The sequence below is a fragment of the Zeus faber genome, assembly GCF_960531495.2.
Source record: "Zeus faber genome assembly, chromosome: 1".
NCBI classification, from domain to species: Eukaryota; Metazoa; Chordata; class Actinopteri; order Zeiformes; family Zeidae; genus Zeus; species Zeus faber.
In genome coordinates this window covers 44,122,284-44,140,157 of record NC_137193.1, presented here as the reverse complement: position 1 = coordinate 44,140,157, position 17,874 = coordinate 44,122,284, and the positions used below count along the sequence as shown (strand labels likewise).

The following is a 17,874-nucleotide window of genomic DNA, read 5'->3' as shown; positions in this document are numbered from 1 at the left end:
GCGAAAAGCAAGGAGCGGGTGACGTCACGTTCTAACCGCCTGTAGGAATGGTCACGCGTGACGTCACTCGTACAGGGGGAAAACATGCAGACAACAAACGAACACTCAAGACTCGTTTGATTTAGGGCGGAGGGTCTCAACTGGTCTATCCCTCCTTGTAGTATATTAAGATCCCAACGAGGCGCGGATGAATGTCCCATGTCCGTAACCTAACGTTTGAACCATCACACTCAGAAAACAGTGCAGTGATCCATGATGCCCTCGTGCATGTTTAAAACACAAAACAAAACAAATCCAATAAGGGCTGAAAAACCCATTAAAAAAAAAAAAACAAGACACTGAAACCATAGCGGCTATAATAATTTCGCGCTTTCAAAGTACTGTACTACGCGTCCGTGACCCTCTAGAGGTCATCGAATGTATTACAGGGTTTCCCCCATAATAGCAGTTTCCCCTCAATTGTTTTACATGTTTTATTTATATATTATAGTACATAGGTTTAAAAATCTTTGGATATTTACCACATGTCAGTTTGCGTTACACGTTAAACCACATGGCAGTTTATAGGCAAATAAAGTATGTAGAAATTAACTCTTCAAAAGGTAAAATGATGAATTGAACATTGTAGACAGAAATCTGGTTCAAAAGCATTTATTCTTCCCCTTAAATTGTAGGCAACACTACAAAGACATTAAAATAATATGCAATCACATTCAAACTTGATTTGAACAATACAAAATCCATTACAGCATCCCTCTAAAACAAAAAGTCAACCGGGTTCTTAATAAAATAAATCAACTTAAAACGCCACATTAACTCTCACATAATCCTTAAAGTCAGAGTTGTGCAATTCTTCCTCCATCTTACTTCTTTAAGAAATAAGACCATTAAAATATTGCATGAAAGAGTAACACGTTACTTGATGTCCTCCATTCTCAATCTTCAGTCTTTTTAATGAAATCTCTAAAAACACAACACAATGCAGGCACAGGGAAGAAAGTCAGAATAGTAACCCCTTGATCGATACAGCAGATATTCAGTCATCCATTTTCCTGCCTAAAATGTATTTGTCTCCTCTGCTAACGATACTCTGAAATAATGATTGCTCGGTTTAAACGATGAGATCCTGTTGGCTGCCTATAGTAACATAGTCATTTCATAAGTGCTTCATTCCCTCAGCATGCTCCACTGTGCAACAGAAGACTCTCATAAGCAACATTTCTCTCCAGAGTTCCACCAAAGCCTTTATATATAATAGTGCAACTGGATCTTGCACAGCGAGTATTTCCGTGCAGGCATTTTTTCATGGCCAGATTAATTTGGGGTATTTTTTGGAAGTCGTGATGTAGTTTTACTAAGCGGGGAGAGAAAGCAAAGGGAGTGAGTAAAATACTTTTCAGATACACCCGTTTGTTTAATTTTACAGCACCACACCATTAATTTGATTATTAATGAGTAATTTACTGTATATTAGGCACCATAAAAAAAAAGAAAAAAAAAAAAAAAAAAAAAAAGCCCAGCACGTACCTGCATAACATATGGAATCTTTTAACAAAAAAAAAAAAAAACTGTTTCAAAGAAAGAAATTACAATTCCATCGTTTTCCCCTTAAAACATAAAAAAAATCGTTTTAGCATACACACAAACTTACATTGGTGCAGAGGCTCTTGCCTGTGAGACAAATTAACTGGCCTGGGAAGCAGTAGGGATTCAAACTCTTCTATGAGAAAAGCTGAAAATAAAGCTAAAAGTGCAGATGACACAATGTATATGAGGACTTTCCTATCAGAGTATCCGACAAATAAATAAAAAAAAACAAGAACGGCAGGGTTGGGTTGACGGTGGCTGGTAAACTTGTTAATGTAACCTGGAGGTGGGGTGGGATGATCAGTAGCTAGTGTGCAAGTATTCAAGAATTGGAATGATGCAATCATTATTTTGAACCTCTTCGAGACAAATGTAAGCAGGTTGTTTTTATAGCACACTTTAAGTACAGTACATCTGCTGAAAATCACCACACGTGAGAAGGAATCACAGTACAGGTTTGTCGACTTCAATCCCTCTGCCTCGGAAATCCTCTCCCCTCGCATCAAGGGCCACAAACAAAGTAAGTTCAGTTATATTCATTATACTGTAAGTATACCTGTGTGATAAGGTTTATTTTCAAGATAAGTAAAAAGGTTAAAGTCGTGACATTCTACCAGTCTCTACGTTAGTGAACAAGTCGCGGGTCAAGCGTCGGTAGCATCCTCCTTTTTATCCTTTTTACCATCCCCCTCCTCATCGCCCTCGCCACCATCACTGAGGTCACGCCGGCGCTTGCGGTTGCGAGTGCCAGCCTTGGAGGCCGGCAAAGACTCCATGCCCAGAACCTTGTGGATCTGTCTGAACGCGAACAACCGCAGAGCATGCTGGGGGGGGACGACAACAACAATAAATATGTAAGGAAAAAGTTGGTTATCCATTTTTCAAACCTTATTAAAATGTTGTTCCCATCATTTCTAAGTGTTCATGGCAAAATCTGGCTAAAAGCTTTACTGTTGAGAAACTTCCCACTCTGCTGCAGAATCTCACTGTGCTTACATGCAGTCCAATGAGGTAGATTGTTCAAGCCTTAAAAAAATGTAATCTCCTTTTAGAAAAATAATTTCTATTTTATACGAAATGGTCCCAAACTGTGCAGTTTATCAGGTATTTCAGGGTTTTATTGACTTCTGGGTTAAAAAAAAATTATAATAATATGCGATTAGTCCCTGTGATATCACTATTTAACGCATGTTAAAATAAGAAAAACAAAAAAATAAAATTCAAGCTTAAATGTTTGCTCCATTCAAGCTAATTTAACATTCTAATTAGAGCCTGACCAAAGCCGAGCTGGGCAGAAACTCCCCATGTGGGAGAGGTAGAAATGTACCTGCGCGCTGGCAGTAATGTCTTCTCTAGCTTGTCCGCTCATACTTTCCAACGCATCTGTCGGCTCCTTCTCACAGGGATCCAGCAAACCTGGTCCATCTGCAGCGACGCAAAAGAGAAAAACAACTTTGAGAACATGTGGTTAAGAAAAAAATTATAACGTCTCGATGAAGAAAATAACTTCTATTGAAAAAACACGACTGAAAATGGATGTAGATTTACACGAGACGTTTTCATAGAAGGGGCGCACAGTGAATTAGAAAAGTGGTCATTGTAAAAATACAGTGAAATTGTTTTCGATGTTGATTTTGACATAAAGACTAAATTGGCCTCAGAGTGATATGAAGTGTACAAAAAAAATGGTAAGTCCAAATGTGACCTTCTAAGAGTACAGGGGGTAAAAGCAGAAGGGATCCCAGAAAGGCAAGTCCTTGGCCACAAAGAGGATGTAAAAGTATCGGGGTAGGTTCACATAGCTTTGGTCTTTTTCCACCTTTTAAAAGTGGAAGACAAGCCAGGACTCTCAGCATTTCACTGCAAGAAAAATATTATTGTATATCTGCTAGAATTTGAGTGTACAAGAAAGTAGCGCACGTCCGCTCTCCGATTGGATAATTCAAACACTATATTAATTTGTCAATAACCATTAAGGTGTAGACAAGGTCAAAATTTGGCTGTGAAATCTGGGTTTTCAGTTCAGTCCGTGTCTTGTACTTGCAAATGTTTTTCACCTGCACACAGAAGTGTGTGTGTGTGTGTGTGTGTTTCAAAGTTCAAATTGTTTTTCGAGCCCAATCGTTTTCCACAAGTTCATAATTTCTCTACAACTACAAACCGTTTCTCCAAACTCAAGCACTTTTTGTAACACTGTTTTGTCCCCAAATTTTTTTTTTTCTTTTAAATGACAAACCTGGTATAAGTATTCCCGTCGAGATGCACTCCAGGACCCGGCGCATGGCCTCCCCAGGGCTAAGGGGACCCGTGGCGCTGCTGATGATCTTCTCCACCAACAGCTCCATGGCCTGGAGGGAGGAAACCACCAATGAAACAAACTATTTATGTACAAAAAAAAGTCATGGATTGTTGCTCCCATAGTGGTGATGAGAATGACATTTTAGGTGACGATTAATTATCATACCAGTAATTGCAATTACCAGTTAAATTTTTTGTTCATTTCATGTCACTATCCAAGCATAGGCCTATGGTAGTGTAATAATAAAAATCCACATTATGCTGCCAAATTAGCATCTGTTTGCGGCAACATTTCTCAAATTAGCTTGAAATTCCCTTGATATTTGGAGGAAAACTCGAGAAAGTATTAACCATTCAGTGTTCTACCTCTAGCTGTTTACACGGTGAGTTAACAACCTTAAATTTCAATTCATTTATCAATTTACCTTCCCTGCAAGCCTAAAATGCGAACCCTAGAGTCCACTCAGAACATATTTACCGTGTCACCACTTCAATGTACTGAGGTCAGAGAGTGAGTGAGTGGTCAGGATAAACATAGAACACTATCCTTATCTATCATTCATTATTTAAATTATTGTTTTGTTTTAGCATCATTATAGCTCTTCATATGAAGACTTCCATTTTATTGCTTAGTTAAAGGGAAGGCAAATTGAGAAATGTATTGAAATTTAAATATAGAAAATAAATTGAGGCAACACTATGTAACTTCTTTTTCCTTAAAATAACAGCCATTTTGGTGGTACACTGACCTGTAATATGGAGAATGGCACCTCTTTTATCCCCAACCACCCCGAGCCTGTATGTAACTATGTGTTGCATAGTGCCTTGCACTATATAACTTCTGTGTTCTGGTTCGAAACCATGGAAAAAGCGCGTTACACTTTACTGCACTACGTCACTTGCTTGATGTCCGGTAATTACAATTTTTTTTGCCTGGTAGAATTAATAAAAGAAAATAAAGATTCATTCTAAAGTTGCCGGTCAAAATGTCCGTTAATAATGCTCATACAAAGCATAGCTGCTCCACCTCCCCGATGGCACGGGCAAGACAGGCCAGTGGTGCAGCCGGTGCACGCCAGCTCTCGTTTCATTGCACCACAGGGTTTGTTTCACCCTCTGCATGTGAGCCTTTACGGACACTGGACCGAGTTCCGGTGTAAAAGTGCGATTGCACTTGAAACCGTAGGAGCGCAAATACCAAAAGTTACAGAATGCTGCTTTAAATAAAAACGTATTACATCGATTTAAAATAATAACTTCATTATACTATAATAAAGGAATGTAGAAGAAGTTGCTCAATGAAAAATGGAAGGAAAGATGGAGAATAGGGGAAGGTGGTTTACCCAGCTAGGCATCTTGCCCCAGGTGGGGACCCTCTGGCACAGATCTCTGAGGACCCTGATGATGATCACACAGGACTGCAGACCGTTGGCACGAGCCTACGGGAAGATACACGTTGTCAAAAAGTGCAAAGAGTAATTGTATTCATATTAATACACATTTTCTGACCGTGTTAATGTCAATATCATCAGTGTTCATCTTTTGTGTCCTAAATGGATTCACCACAGTGGTAGAGAAAATAATTACGAAGGCCTTCATGTGCAGCAAAAGAAGTGACTAGAAGATGCCTACTTTACCCTAAACAGTACAATTGTCTCCGTTTACTTTTCATACTTTTTGTAATATTGTCCTTACTCTTGTATAAAGCTTTCTCTTTTAAATGTACTTTAACTTGTTTGCTACCATATACTGCACAGTTGAAAATGAGAATTGGCAACAGAGAGAGAGAGAGAGAGAGACACACACACACACACACAAGACAAGAATAATTTGCAGTGTTCACATTTAACTACTACACTTAAACAATTAAATACTAAATATAACTGCAACTGTACATTTTCATATTCTAATTGAAGTTATTTCTTACTCGCTATTCTTGTATGTGTGCACATTTACTTTTCTTGTTTTGTTGTTTAATTTGACACTTGCACTTTGGCAACGTTAACGACTCTTTCCAATGCCAATAAAGCCTCCTTTGAATTGAGAGAGCAAGAGAGAGAGATAGAGAGAAAGGGGGGAGGGAGAGAGAGGGGGGAGGAGGGTGGAGGAAAGCGTAAGATGGTGTGAGATGAAGGTTGGTTCATGTGACTCCCCCTCTCGCCAACTGTCTCGCACTTACGCTTTACCAAGAGTCTAGCATGGTCATGTTGCATTTACCTGGAACCACTTGGCGTGCCTGAGAGCTGCCAGGTATTCTAAGCACTTCCTCTTGTTCAGGACATCAGTCGGCTCCTTCTCAGCCACGCCTAAGAGAACACAAGCCGGCTCATCACTTCCTGCTGCTTCCAGTCAACAACAAACTCATCTGTGCGATTCAAGTCAAGTTACACAATACCTTGTTGGAATTGATTGACCAGGGTCGAGATCTGCAAAACATTTCTAGTATTTATACTAGAAATGGTCTCATGTATTATACGACTAAAAAAATTATATTTCCATAGTCACCAGAAAACTCTCCTTGTTTGTTCCCATTTCTAGTCAAGGAAGTAATGAAGGACGATAAGAAAAATCAATGGAAGCAATTGAACATGGACTTAGAAATAGGTGGAGATCAATACAAGGAACTGGTATAAAACACATTTTTTTTAAATATATCAGATTCTAAGACATGCCAGTTGTTGTAGGTGTCATGTCTGAGACTTGGACATCTATTCATGCAATGCAACTACATGCTCTGTTTGAGCTCTGGAGGCTAATTTGTAAATTGAAGTGTTAATTGACCATCATTGCTGACCAATTAACTAAAGCAATGCACTAATTCGGGCATGATCCCCAAAGTATGAACCATGATTGGTAGCTATCGATCAGCGATCAGTTTCTGTGCACCTAATTTGTCCTGCTGTAAAAAAGGTCAAATGAATGCCATTAAGATTTGAGGAAACTGATCCCTGGTTGATAAAGGTACAGCAGTAAAGGACACCTAGCATCTCTTACTACTTCAGGAGCTTTTTCATTCATATGAAATCTCTCGCACACAGTAGCAAAATCCAGAGATGCTGTAGTCAAACAGACTCAAATAACAGTAGGTTATCTTAAAAAATAAAAATAAAATTAAAACTGCATATTCTGGCATAAAAAAGAATCCAGCCTAAAATTTACTTAACCCTTTGACTTTTTCCATTAACCAAAAATACATTCATACCCTCAAAGTGTGATTTTTTTCCCCCTCCCCAATCGTCATTATTGTCGGGTGTAATGGGATAATATTACACAGGATAAGCTGAGGGCCTTTCCCCACGCCACTATTACTGCAGCAATAACAGAGAGTACCGTACTGTAGGTTTGTTACAGGGTAATGCATAAAAACACCTTTCTGAGGTCAACACCACCGCACCACTTAGAATCAACAACCCATATTTATTGTGCCACTAAACAGCGGGGATGCTGAATAAGGAAAATTCTTCCCTTCAGACAAGAGTTCCCACATTGAAAAGCTTAATAAACATGGGTGATTTTGACATTTGGCATTTTAGCATTCTTAGTGGTCATAACACTAGTGTGGACTTCAGAATAGCAATTATGTTGCCCAGGTCTGGTGATCTAGGAGTCAGGGAACTGATCAACAAACCCAAACAAAAACAGAAGAAAATTAGAAAAAGGCACAGAAAACATTTCTGCCATGTTTTCCAAATGGGGAAAAATACACGGAAATGGCAACATTCATGGCGTTAGGTGGAGGAGTGTTTGCAACATAATGATCTTATAAGTGGTCTGCATCATAAAAAATGATGGGTTGAGCAATATTAATGGTTTCATCAATCTCATCTTCAAATGATTTTGATTCTGACCATTGTGGGAGGGGGAGTGGGGGTATAATGACACTCAAACACCTTATCATTAATGATAATGCTGTTTGAAGCTGCAGGGATGAGAGAAAGGAGTAAGAGGTCGCTGGACCTCAGAATCCCATAATGCTCAGAAAGTGTGAAATACAAAAGATAAGAAGCATTAATAATTCCAAATCTCAATTCTAACGACAAGTGACACCAATAATATGGAGCAGTCTCATCCCTGGGCATTATCTGAGCATTGCTTATAAGGTACTATCAGTTTCTGTCAAAATTTCTTGCAAAGGTATAACTGAGCATGTGTTCATGGATAAACACACACTCTTCTGGCGCAGAAAGGTCGGAGAGCCCGGCTTTAGATTCTGGAGCAAAGAAAAACAACCTAGGGACTGTAAATAATGGGGGAAATGAAAACAGTGGGACAAATGAATGGGTGAGTCTAATATATATAGAATTTTCTTTTTCTTTTCAAAGACAGAAGAGGCCAAAGAAATAAATGTGCATTAACCATTTTTGCTTGAACCAAGATATAAAGGCTTGGTTAAATTTCACATTTCTCAATTTCGTTGTTGTTATTTAAAAATTTTGCATTCTGAAATTTGGGCTACTGTATGGTGGGGTTGGGGATTAAAAGTGTTACACACACAGCACTAACATTCGGTGGGTCCGGTGCTGAAAGCTTTGGCTTCTCTAACCTTTCTCAGCCGCTTTGCCTCCTGCCTGCTTGTCCTTCTCAGCGGCAGGGTCCTCCCTCATCAGCGGCGAGGTGAGAGAAATCGTCACCTGCATTTTGGGCTCCTTGCTCGAAATTATCACGATGTTGGCCTCCTCAGGGTGAGCCTGCACCTCATACTGATCTTCAGAAAATGTCTGCCGGTTAAAAAGACACTTGGGATTACTCACTACAGAGGAGCTGGGGTGTAGGGGCTTGTTTTGATTAGGGAAAAACAAAAGACGGGATAATGGGCACTATCTTTGTACCGTACAGTTTCAACCCCTAAATTTCAAGAGTTGCTATTCAGATTTTAAGACCCCACTTTTGTGCTGTGGGCTACAATGAGTAATTGTCTCGGTGTGGGGCACTAGTAATATGGTTTCTCTTCAGTAATTATCACACAGGCAAATGTGAATGAGGAGATTTAAAAAAAAAAGGGAAGACCCCAGTCTCACTCTGTAGGATTCAGGTGTCATAACCAGGCAGCGGATCTAAAGATCAGTTTAAAAGCACTCGTGATAACGCACTCAAAGCTAGAGCGGGAGGAAGGAAGGAATTAGGACACATCACAACCTTTCGTCTTGATCAAGGTTTTATTTGGCACAGATCCCCACTCACTCATGCGTTCACCTCCAGAATGGGCTTTGACGGAAGTACCAGTCAATTTTGAAATTCACATGTGCTATTCCCCTGGCCTAGGACAGCTCAATCGTTTGTGAACATGGACAACGCTCTCCCAAAACGAGAAAAGCAGGAAATCAATGATGTCATGGAAAAGCAGGCCAGTAAGCCTAACATGAAGAATGAATGTCAAAAATGGCTGATGTAATTAGCTTTGCAATCTAAATAAAAAATATATATATTAAATTAAAAAAAACACAGAGGATATTATTTCCATCACCTTGTTCCCACTGCAGAGGTACATGAGTGTTCTATAATTTTCTGAGGAACAGGACATTTCTGGCTTTAAGTGCAGTTTTAAATGTTCACAGGTTCATATTAAATCATCCTAGTTCCGAAGAAAAACAAGTGAACTTTGAAATTCAATGGTATTTCTATTGGCAAGGCAATAGTGCAGACTTTTTGATTGCAGATTCCTAACATTGTACCCCTATTTTGAGAAGCTGGTTTTGTGTATCAGCTGCCAAAAGCAGCCAGAGGATAGCACTGCCACAGCTGCTACCATAGGGATTGATAAGAGCTCTCCTTTTTCATTTTGATGACAAATATTTCATCCAACTTGAGTTTCCATTCTGTTAAGTACATCATGTTGTGGACATCATGTATCAGTCATGTGGACTTATGACACACGACAAGACAACAGCTTGTTGTGTGTCATGAGTTCATTTCCTCATGTCTTGACCGCGTCATTTCCCCTGTTGGATTATTGAAGATTTGCCAGTGTGACTCCAACCAAACAGACATTTTTGGAAAGCGAGTTCTGTTTTTTTCATGCAGTTTTTATCGTCTTTTTCTCATTGTCCTTCCGAAAAGGTCCTCTACTCAGTGGAAGTCACATGATTTTGAAGCCACTTAAGGGACGAAAACACCCCCCCAATCCATAAATGAAACTAATAATAAGATCCCTCTGCAAAATTCCAAAGCTTTCAATCCTCCCCCCTCCCGTCTACATGCACAGCACTCCCACGTCCTACACGACTAGTACCTCTGTCATTTCAGCATAGGTACTGATGAGACAGGTCAGTTCACTTACTGCTAGTTCCTTGGGGAGCTGATTGGAGATGGTCTTCAGTAAGGAGATGGTGGGTTTCTTGGCGGTGAGCAGGATCAGCTCCACGTTCCTGTCCCCATGCAGCAGCAGGCCTTTAGCCAGGATGCCCACCCTCATCACCCCCTTCAGGAGCCGGCTGGGGTTCTCAGCACTACTGCATAGCACAGCAGAGCAAGAGACAAAGGATTGGAAATTGCATGATTTACAGAACGGGGTAAGACGTCATAATGGACGATGTAGGGGCTGAAGGAAATATATTTAAGAATTTGTTTCACAACTATGGAGTAATTAAATGGAGCAACCGCAGAGTTAGTCATTGATTCTTAATAATTCTTAAACGTTTAACTGTTAACATCACGGTTTAACTACAATGGCACAAATGACCATGTTACGGTGATAATTGTGTTTGTTTATTACATCTGATTACTTATCAAAATTTTCTTTTGTATTTAAGGATGATAGTGCAAAACAACTTTCCATAATGGACAATAAAGATTTTGAATCTAAATCACCCAAATACTTGTAAAACTCATGAGCAGAGAATCCCTTGTTAAAAAGAAATTCCAGCCTGGGTCTCTTCTCTATAATTAAAATAAATGTTTCATACCTACAGATTAAAATGATCTCAGAACCAGGACTCTAGAGATGGAGGCTGTTTTACTGTACATGGTCGAACTTCCTAATTCAGCGAGGGCAGAGCTACACAGCAAAATGATATATTCCCTTTTAATAAGTTGATCGTTATGCTGCCACTAGTTCCAGACCTGCCAACCTTGGGAAAATATTTTGAGTACCATAATAGTGTAACAGGGAGTCTCCTTGCCGTTTTGACTTAGTGCATGCAGCTAAATGACTCCATCAGTTATTCACACTCTAACTGTCTCATAAAGAGGGTAATAACATCATATGCGAGCTACTACGGTTAAATTTATATACACAAATTCATCTCATTAAGATATACCCCTTGAAATGCATCATTTCATTCATGTTTACCAAGAATTGCAACGATTGCAATTTTCTTGGCTGATTCCGATATCCGATTTTTTAAAAGTCTGACCTGCCCATTCCCATTTTGACTGATTCCGATTTTCATTCAATTGTATATTCATAATACAACTTTGACTATTAAATATCTTTCACATTGTCGTCTGATCATTTTTAGTTTATATTCGTGATCGGAGAAATACAATTTTCTTACTGTTTGGTCTCATTGGGTATATCTACTGTACGTCAATAACAAATACATCACATGATCTGATCACACTAACCTGATAGGACAGCGGCACCTATGGACTACGGATGCAATTTCATTTACCACAATAGGGAGATTGCCGATTTTGAGACTGTGTTTGTGCTGCCCCCTGAAATGACGAGTCAAATCATTAATCAGAAACCCGTCAGTCGACTGAGATTCTTCAAGTCGAGCAGTGTTTTTTTTTTTTTTTTGTTTTTTTTCATCAGTGAGTGTGCATTACAATAACAGCATAAAAAAAAATAGGAGCTTAAAAACTGCACAAGGATAACATTTCAATGGGGAATTATAAATAAGAGGAATTCATAAATATACTTTTTATATGTGTGGTTTGAAGAAGGCTCTCCGTGCACCCCGATCATGGTGCCCCGTTCCTCCAAATAAAACAAATAAAAACATTATGTTTTTGTTGTTTTATTTGGAGGAACGGGGACATGTCAGGATAGGTTTATTTAAGATTTTAATGGTACCACTACTTTTACTGATACTGCCTATTCATCCGGTCCTTTAACGGAACTCTTATCGGTTCTTTTTTTATTTTTTAAGAGAAAAACTAAAATAAATTAAGAGCAGAATTAACACTGCTTTATTTTCTGTGCATTACGCATGGAAAGGGGGCGCTATGCAGCCTTGTCTCCTCGTGCGTGTGTGAGATTGAGGCAGAGGGAGCTGGCCCCTTGCGCATACCGGTAATGGAGTGGGAGAGAGAGATGTCTCTTCAGATAATAGCGGAAAGGCTTCTTAGACGAATTGAAATTGTTACTGCAAGTTATATAGCCTAAATAAATAGAAAATAAATTATCTTAATTTCTCCAAAACAGGACGAGTAACGTCAGAGCTTATCGATAATGCAGTCTTTATTAATTTTGACTGAGAATAGTTTAGAGAATAGGGGCTTGTTTAATACTGGGTCTCGGTTCGAACCCCCCCCCCCCCGCGAACATTCGCATTGAAACAAAAATCTGAGCCGGGTACAGCCCTAGTGTGTTTATTATTGTTCATTATTCACTATGGAACAATAATAGAACATAAAACTGTCGCTGAGTTCCAGTAAATTAGAATATGGGACAGTCACCCAGTTTCAGTATAATTCAACACGTAACTCTCATTGAGTTTTAGTGGGACACCACATATAACTAACATGGAAATGTCCAGTTCAAACTGAATATGAAGTACGACACAACATATAACTAACATGGAAATGTCGAGTTCAAACTGAATATGAATACGACACAACATATAACTAACATGGAACTAACATGGAAATGTCCAGTTCAAACTGAATATGAAAGTCTCTTTCACTTTTAAGTGCAAATATACATTTATATTATATTCATATGGTACTTGCCATTCCAAAATAAATTGCAATCATTGCAAAGAAAAAAGTTATAATAATTAATGGCTGACTGTTCACTTGTTCACTGGAAGTCCCCTCCTTCCATATTGTTTTGAATTTTTTGTTGATAAGCAAAGAGTCTATTTATTTCACGGAAAGGAGGCGTGGCGACGCTAGTGTAGTGAATACTGACAGAATGCGGGAACGAGACTGAGAACGGTGATGCATGATGAGATGCTTGACGCTGAGACACCGCACACGCCACGGTATTGTACGCAGCGCACAATACTGACTGGTCTGAGAGCTGGTGATAAGTCTGAACGCTCATTAAACAGGTAGGTCGTTAAGTGAGGTGTACCTGTATATAAAACTCTCCCTTCCCACTGTGCCAAAAACCCGGTAACACCTACTAACATTCTGCCTTTATCATTAGTGGAAAAGGTAATACCTGGGTTTTTTTCCCCGCATGCGGGACCTTCGACTGTTTTGGGTGTGAGGACTGCTCCGTGGGGACCACAGCAGAGAAACCCACACTCCCCACCGGGCTCCGAGCCATTCCAGCACCGCCCCAAGGCGGTCTCTGAGCCGGAGGAGCGTCTCCACTCCCCATCCCCAAAGGACTGTATGTGTGTGTGTGTGTGTGTGTGTGAATATATATATATAATTTTTTTCTCCATAGTTCCATCTGGCATTTCGTACCAGTGTATTTTGACCAAGAATTGCGTGGTTGGTACAGAAAATGTGTGCAGGTTGGAAGGTCTGTAGTTCATTGGAGATATTGCTTGGGTAGGCCACACAGGGAGACCTGGTCACTTATACCTCAAGCTGTTTGAATTAATTTAATGTTGCTTCTTAATGTCTGCCTTTCCATGTTAATGTAACAAACCCTGGCGAATCCTCCTTACTTTTTCTCCTCTCCATCCTCAGTAGTAGCTTCAGCATCAGCAGCATCAGCATCAGCCGCATCAGAAGCAGCCGCATCAGAAGCAGCCGCATCAGAAGCAGCCGCATCAGAAGCAGCCGCATCAGCAGGTGGCGGTGTGTCCTTCTCCAAAAGGGAGTCTGAAACTAGCTTTAGGGCTCTCTCTGAGTGAGAGACAATCTTCTGCACGGCCTGAAGCTCCTCCTCCACTGGGTAAATTGTGGAGTGCTTTGCCATGATGTGCCGATCGTCCGGAGAGTCTGGCCGACGTACGCATGTCTGGCAGAAGAGAGGAAAATGATGAGGTGGTATGTGGATACTCAATGATCACTGATCAGCCTAATCTCCAGTGAATTAAATAAGACAGTATACCCACTACTACTCAGTAACACCACATCAAACTCAACAACTATCACCAGCTGTTTATTATTATCAATGATACCCGTTGGAAATGTATTTTTCCCTTGCCATCCACCTCAAGGAGATCACATTTGTGCTTGGCTGAAAAGACAGTTGGAAGAATCAAGCCTTTTGCCCAGGAACTCTCCAGCAGATCGGATAGTTCTTGGGGTTCTTGAACCAAATCCTCAAGTCGAAAGAGGCTCCATACTTACTGCCTGCCTATAAAACCACACTGTCACAATAATGATACTTGGGCCTGAGTGAATGCTTAACTTAGTACGTAAAGGTAATTGATGCATTTATTTATTTAGCTAGTGGACATTGGAATAAGGAAGAACAAAAGCCAACTACACTGAGCAGCTCAATCGAGATACAGCATTTCCATGAATTACTATCTTAACCAAAGCAACAAGCACATAAATCAGCCATGAAAAGTGCTGTTCAATACAACACTCACCAGGAGAGGTGGCACGGGCATACCAGGCCGGCTCATGAGAGGAGGAGGGGCCATCCTGCGCCTCTGCTCTCCCCAGTACATCTGCTCCTCTTCCATCCTCCTCCAGTACATGTCCTCCTCATAGCGCCTAAAGGAGGACAACACAGCAAGTTGTTAAGACCATAGTCTTATCTTTATTATGGCTGCATAATTCTTGCCAAAATGTCAATCATGATTTTTCACCCTAAGTATTGAGATCATGATTCTCTCACGCACAACCCAACATGGCTAGGGACGGAGCACCAGGTCTCAGCGGAGGGCAGCGCGGAGGTTTGGTTTAAACAATCAGGCGGGGGGAGGGGTATCCCATCGCTGCCGCATGCACCACTGGCACGTGCATTTACGGTACCGTCAGAGAGGTACACAGGTGCGCAAATTGCGCCTTTAACGCTCCCTCTCCGCACCCCCAGTGTGTTAGGCTGCCACCTATCTAGCCTCAAGGAAAAGCCAGCCCTAGACAGGGCTATTGGTTAAGATTGTGTAAAATAATAATTATTTGTTTTTTTATTTATTTTTAATCGCACCCTTTGTGATTTGAAAATTGCGTTCTATTACATTCCGATGTCTGTTTGAATTCCATTTAACGTTCAGCCCTAACAAACTCCTTTGTTTTTTGATTGTTTTCTATAATGAGGAAATTTTGTTTTTGTGAACTGATTTTATTTTGTATATGCATAAGAGGACGTGGCACGATTGAGTGTTAACGTATTGCATTTGAAATTGATATCTTAATCTATGTAATCACATAAACCTATGCACACACATAATGAAGAACACACTCTTATAGCATCAGTCACATACCATTATTTCAGCACACAGGGTTCATTCTTTCACATACCTTAGGCTGTGTTCTCCCTTGGATTCCTGCCATAAAGTTTGCCTTATCCTGAGCCCCAACGCATCTGTGAGGTCAAACTGACCATATTTTCTCTGACTCCCTGAAAATAAACTGTTCGACTCAGAGAGCTGCTCGAGAGCACATCTCTGATCCGACACTTGTACAAGTAAAAACCAGCGTCTGTCTGTCTCTTTATCTAAAATCACAGACTGAAAAGCTACAGATTAAAGTGACCCTTTAATTTCTGTAACATTATTTGGCGTCACAAACCAGGATCGAGCTGTATCCTGGGGAACCATTGACGACGGAGCCCGCATAAACTAAAACGCTTGTTTGGAGGACCGCCCTTCGGTGGGATTCCGGAGCGGCGCCTCAATCTATATTCTTGATAGCGGGGTAAGACAGATATTGTGTGAAGTGTCTGAAATATATCTTCTAATTCTAAATTCAAAAATTAAAATATTCAGCGTTTATTTGATACTAAATAAAAACGTATTTTCCTAAAGTGAAGACATTGCTTGTTTTATTCTCAAATTTTTGACCGAGGTTTAGAAGAAACCTGGAAATATAGTGACGACTGTGTTTAACTAGAGTTCCATTCAGACCATAATAAAGTACGTGAAATCCAAACCAGAGTTCTATTAGGACCGTAATAAAGTATGTGAAATCAAACCTAGACTTGTATTAAGACCGGAAAGTGCGTGAAATACAATGTGGTTTCCACAGTTCTAATGAGGCCCTAAAGTACGTCAAATAGAATTAGATTTATCTATTGAGACTGTAATAAGTAATATAAATTAATAAGTAATGAAATAGATAAAAGGAAGGATAAGGCAACACCAATTGACACAAAGGAAATCCCCAGGTTAAAAGGCAATCATGAAATAAATAGATAAATAAAATAAAACAAATAGACAAACAAACAAACAAATAAATAAGTCATATCAGAATTTAAAGTAGCTTTGGAAGCTACAGGAATTGTGCAATCGCACTCACGGGTCTAATAGCACCATGGGTACCAGTAATAGTAAAGCACTACAGAAGGATCAACAGGATAGGGAATCGAAGGAATGTTACAGATATATGAAGGAAAAAGATGACAAAACCGTGTTAGGATTGGTAGAATGGGAAAGCTTAGGTCTTCCCACAGGAGGAAGCTTTAGTCTAAATCAGCTAAAAGTTAGATTACAAGATAAAGAAATGAAGAAGAGGAAATACAAGGCTGATTGGTGGGCTTTTGGAGAGCGGGTAGAGGAAGCTAATAATAGAGAAAAGAAACAGTAAGAAGCAGGGAGAGGAAAAGGGACAGCGAGACGGGGATCAGGGAAAGAGAAAGGGGCAGGAAAAGGGACAAAGAAATCCGAAACCATCAGCACCATCAGAGTATAATGCTAATCAATGTACTTCTTTGTATCCTATGTTACCGGCCGACACTGCCCTGGATCTGGACCTGGACTCCCATCCTCCCGTACGGCATCAACCTTCAAATCCACCCAACCTCGTCCTTGACGACGAGCCAAACTTTTAACGCAAACACACCAGTGATCGACCTCGACATTGACAGCAATGATGCCCCGCAAGGAGCCACCGCCCCACAGATACGGCTACCTCCACCTCCACGCAACCCGCCTAAAGATGGCAAGAAAGGAACCACCATGAACTTGAGAACAAAAAAAGAACCGGCTGAAAACGTAAATACCATGTTCGAGGTATCTGGCCGAGATGGACCTATACTGGTGTATCAGCCATGGACGGATGCTGACGTCGATCTCGCCGGGTCTAACATCCCATCTCCATTTGTGAACTTCAGACTCTGGCAAAGACAATTCACGGACATGTGTTGGAGTTACCAACTCACCTGAACGCGCACTACCCAACTTCCTTACGACCCGATTTTGGACTGACGTCCCATATAATCACAAATTATGGACTGAGGGCCAAAAGGTCCTACTCTCGCTCTTCTCATCGACCGGAGTTGGTAAAATTATGCTCTAAATTAAAACTTTACATGATCAATTTACCGCCTTTATGAACGATCTCTCCTCATTACCAATGGCACGATACAAGAACTTTGCGGCTCCATCTATTGTCCCTGCAAAACCTAAGGTGCTGGACCAGCTTACGGCAGCACAAGGCGGGGTCTGCGTCCTCATCGGAACGGCTCGTTGTACTCTCGTCCCCGACAACGACAGCCATTTCATAGCCCAAGCTTTACATAGGCTTACCCAATTACGCAACGTCACTTTGAAGGAGGAAGTCGACGACGTTCAGAGTGGGTTCTGGTAGTTCGTAATGAATTGGCGCCACCGGCTCGCGCTCTGTGCTGCCGCTTTAGCCGCCATCCTCACTTTACAATGCACTTGTTTGGTTTGCATAATACCATTACTACGCCACGTGACCACCCCAGCCAGTAAGAACTTTGTTGCCATCCCCCTTGATGACCCTGAG

At 40.6% G+C, this 17,874-nt stretch overlaps 1 protein-coding gene across 1 annotated transcript in view; it reads right to left on the bottom strand.

The window, feature by feature from the left end:
* Nucleotides 1-641: 641 nt before the first annotated feature.
* The window catches only part of zfr2 (zinc finger RNA binding protein 2), a gene marked incomplete at its 5' end in the record, with an annotated part of 30,887 nt that continues 13,654 nt past the window's right edge, over nt 642-17,874 (bottom strand). Inside the window, 9 exons of the mRNA XM_079996573.1 lie at nt 642-2,411; nt 2,915-3,012; nt 3,824-3,935; nt 5,229-5,324; nt 6,103-6,191; nt 8,429-8,603; nt 10,163-10,334; nt 13,674-13,969; nt 14,550-14,676. Coding sequence (XP_079852699.1) covers nt 2,232-2,411; nt 2,915-3,012; nt 3,824-3,935; nt 5,229-5,324; nt 6,103-6,191; nt 8,429-8,603; nt 10,163-10,334; nt 13,674-13,969; nt 14,550-14,676 — 1,345 coding nt within the window. The 3' untranslated portion in view covers nt 642-2,231. The remainder of the gene's footprint in view (nt 2,412-2,914; nt 3,013-3,823; nt 3,936-5,228; nt 5,325-6,102; nt 6,192-8,428; nt 8,604-10,162; nt 10,335-13,673; nt 13,970-14,549; nt 14,677-17,874) is intronic.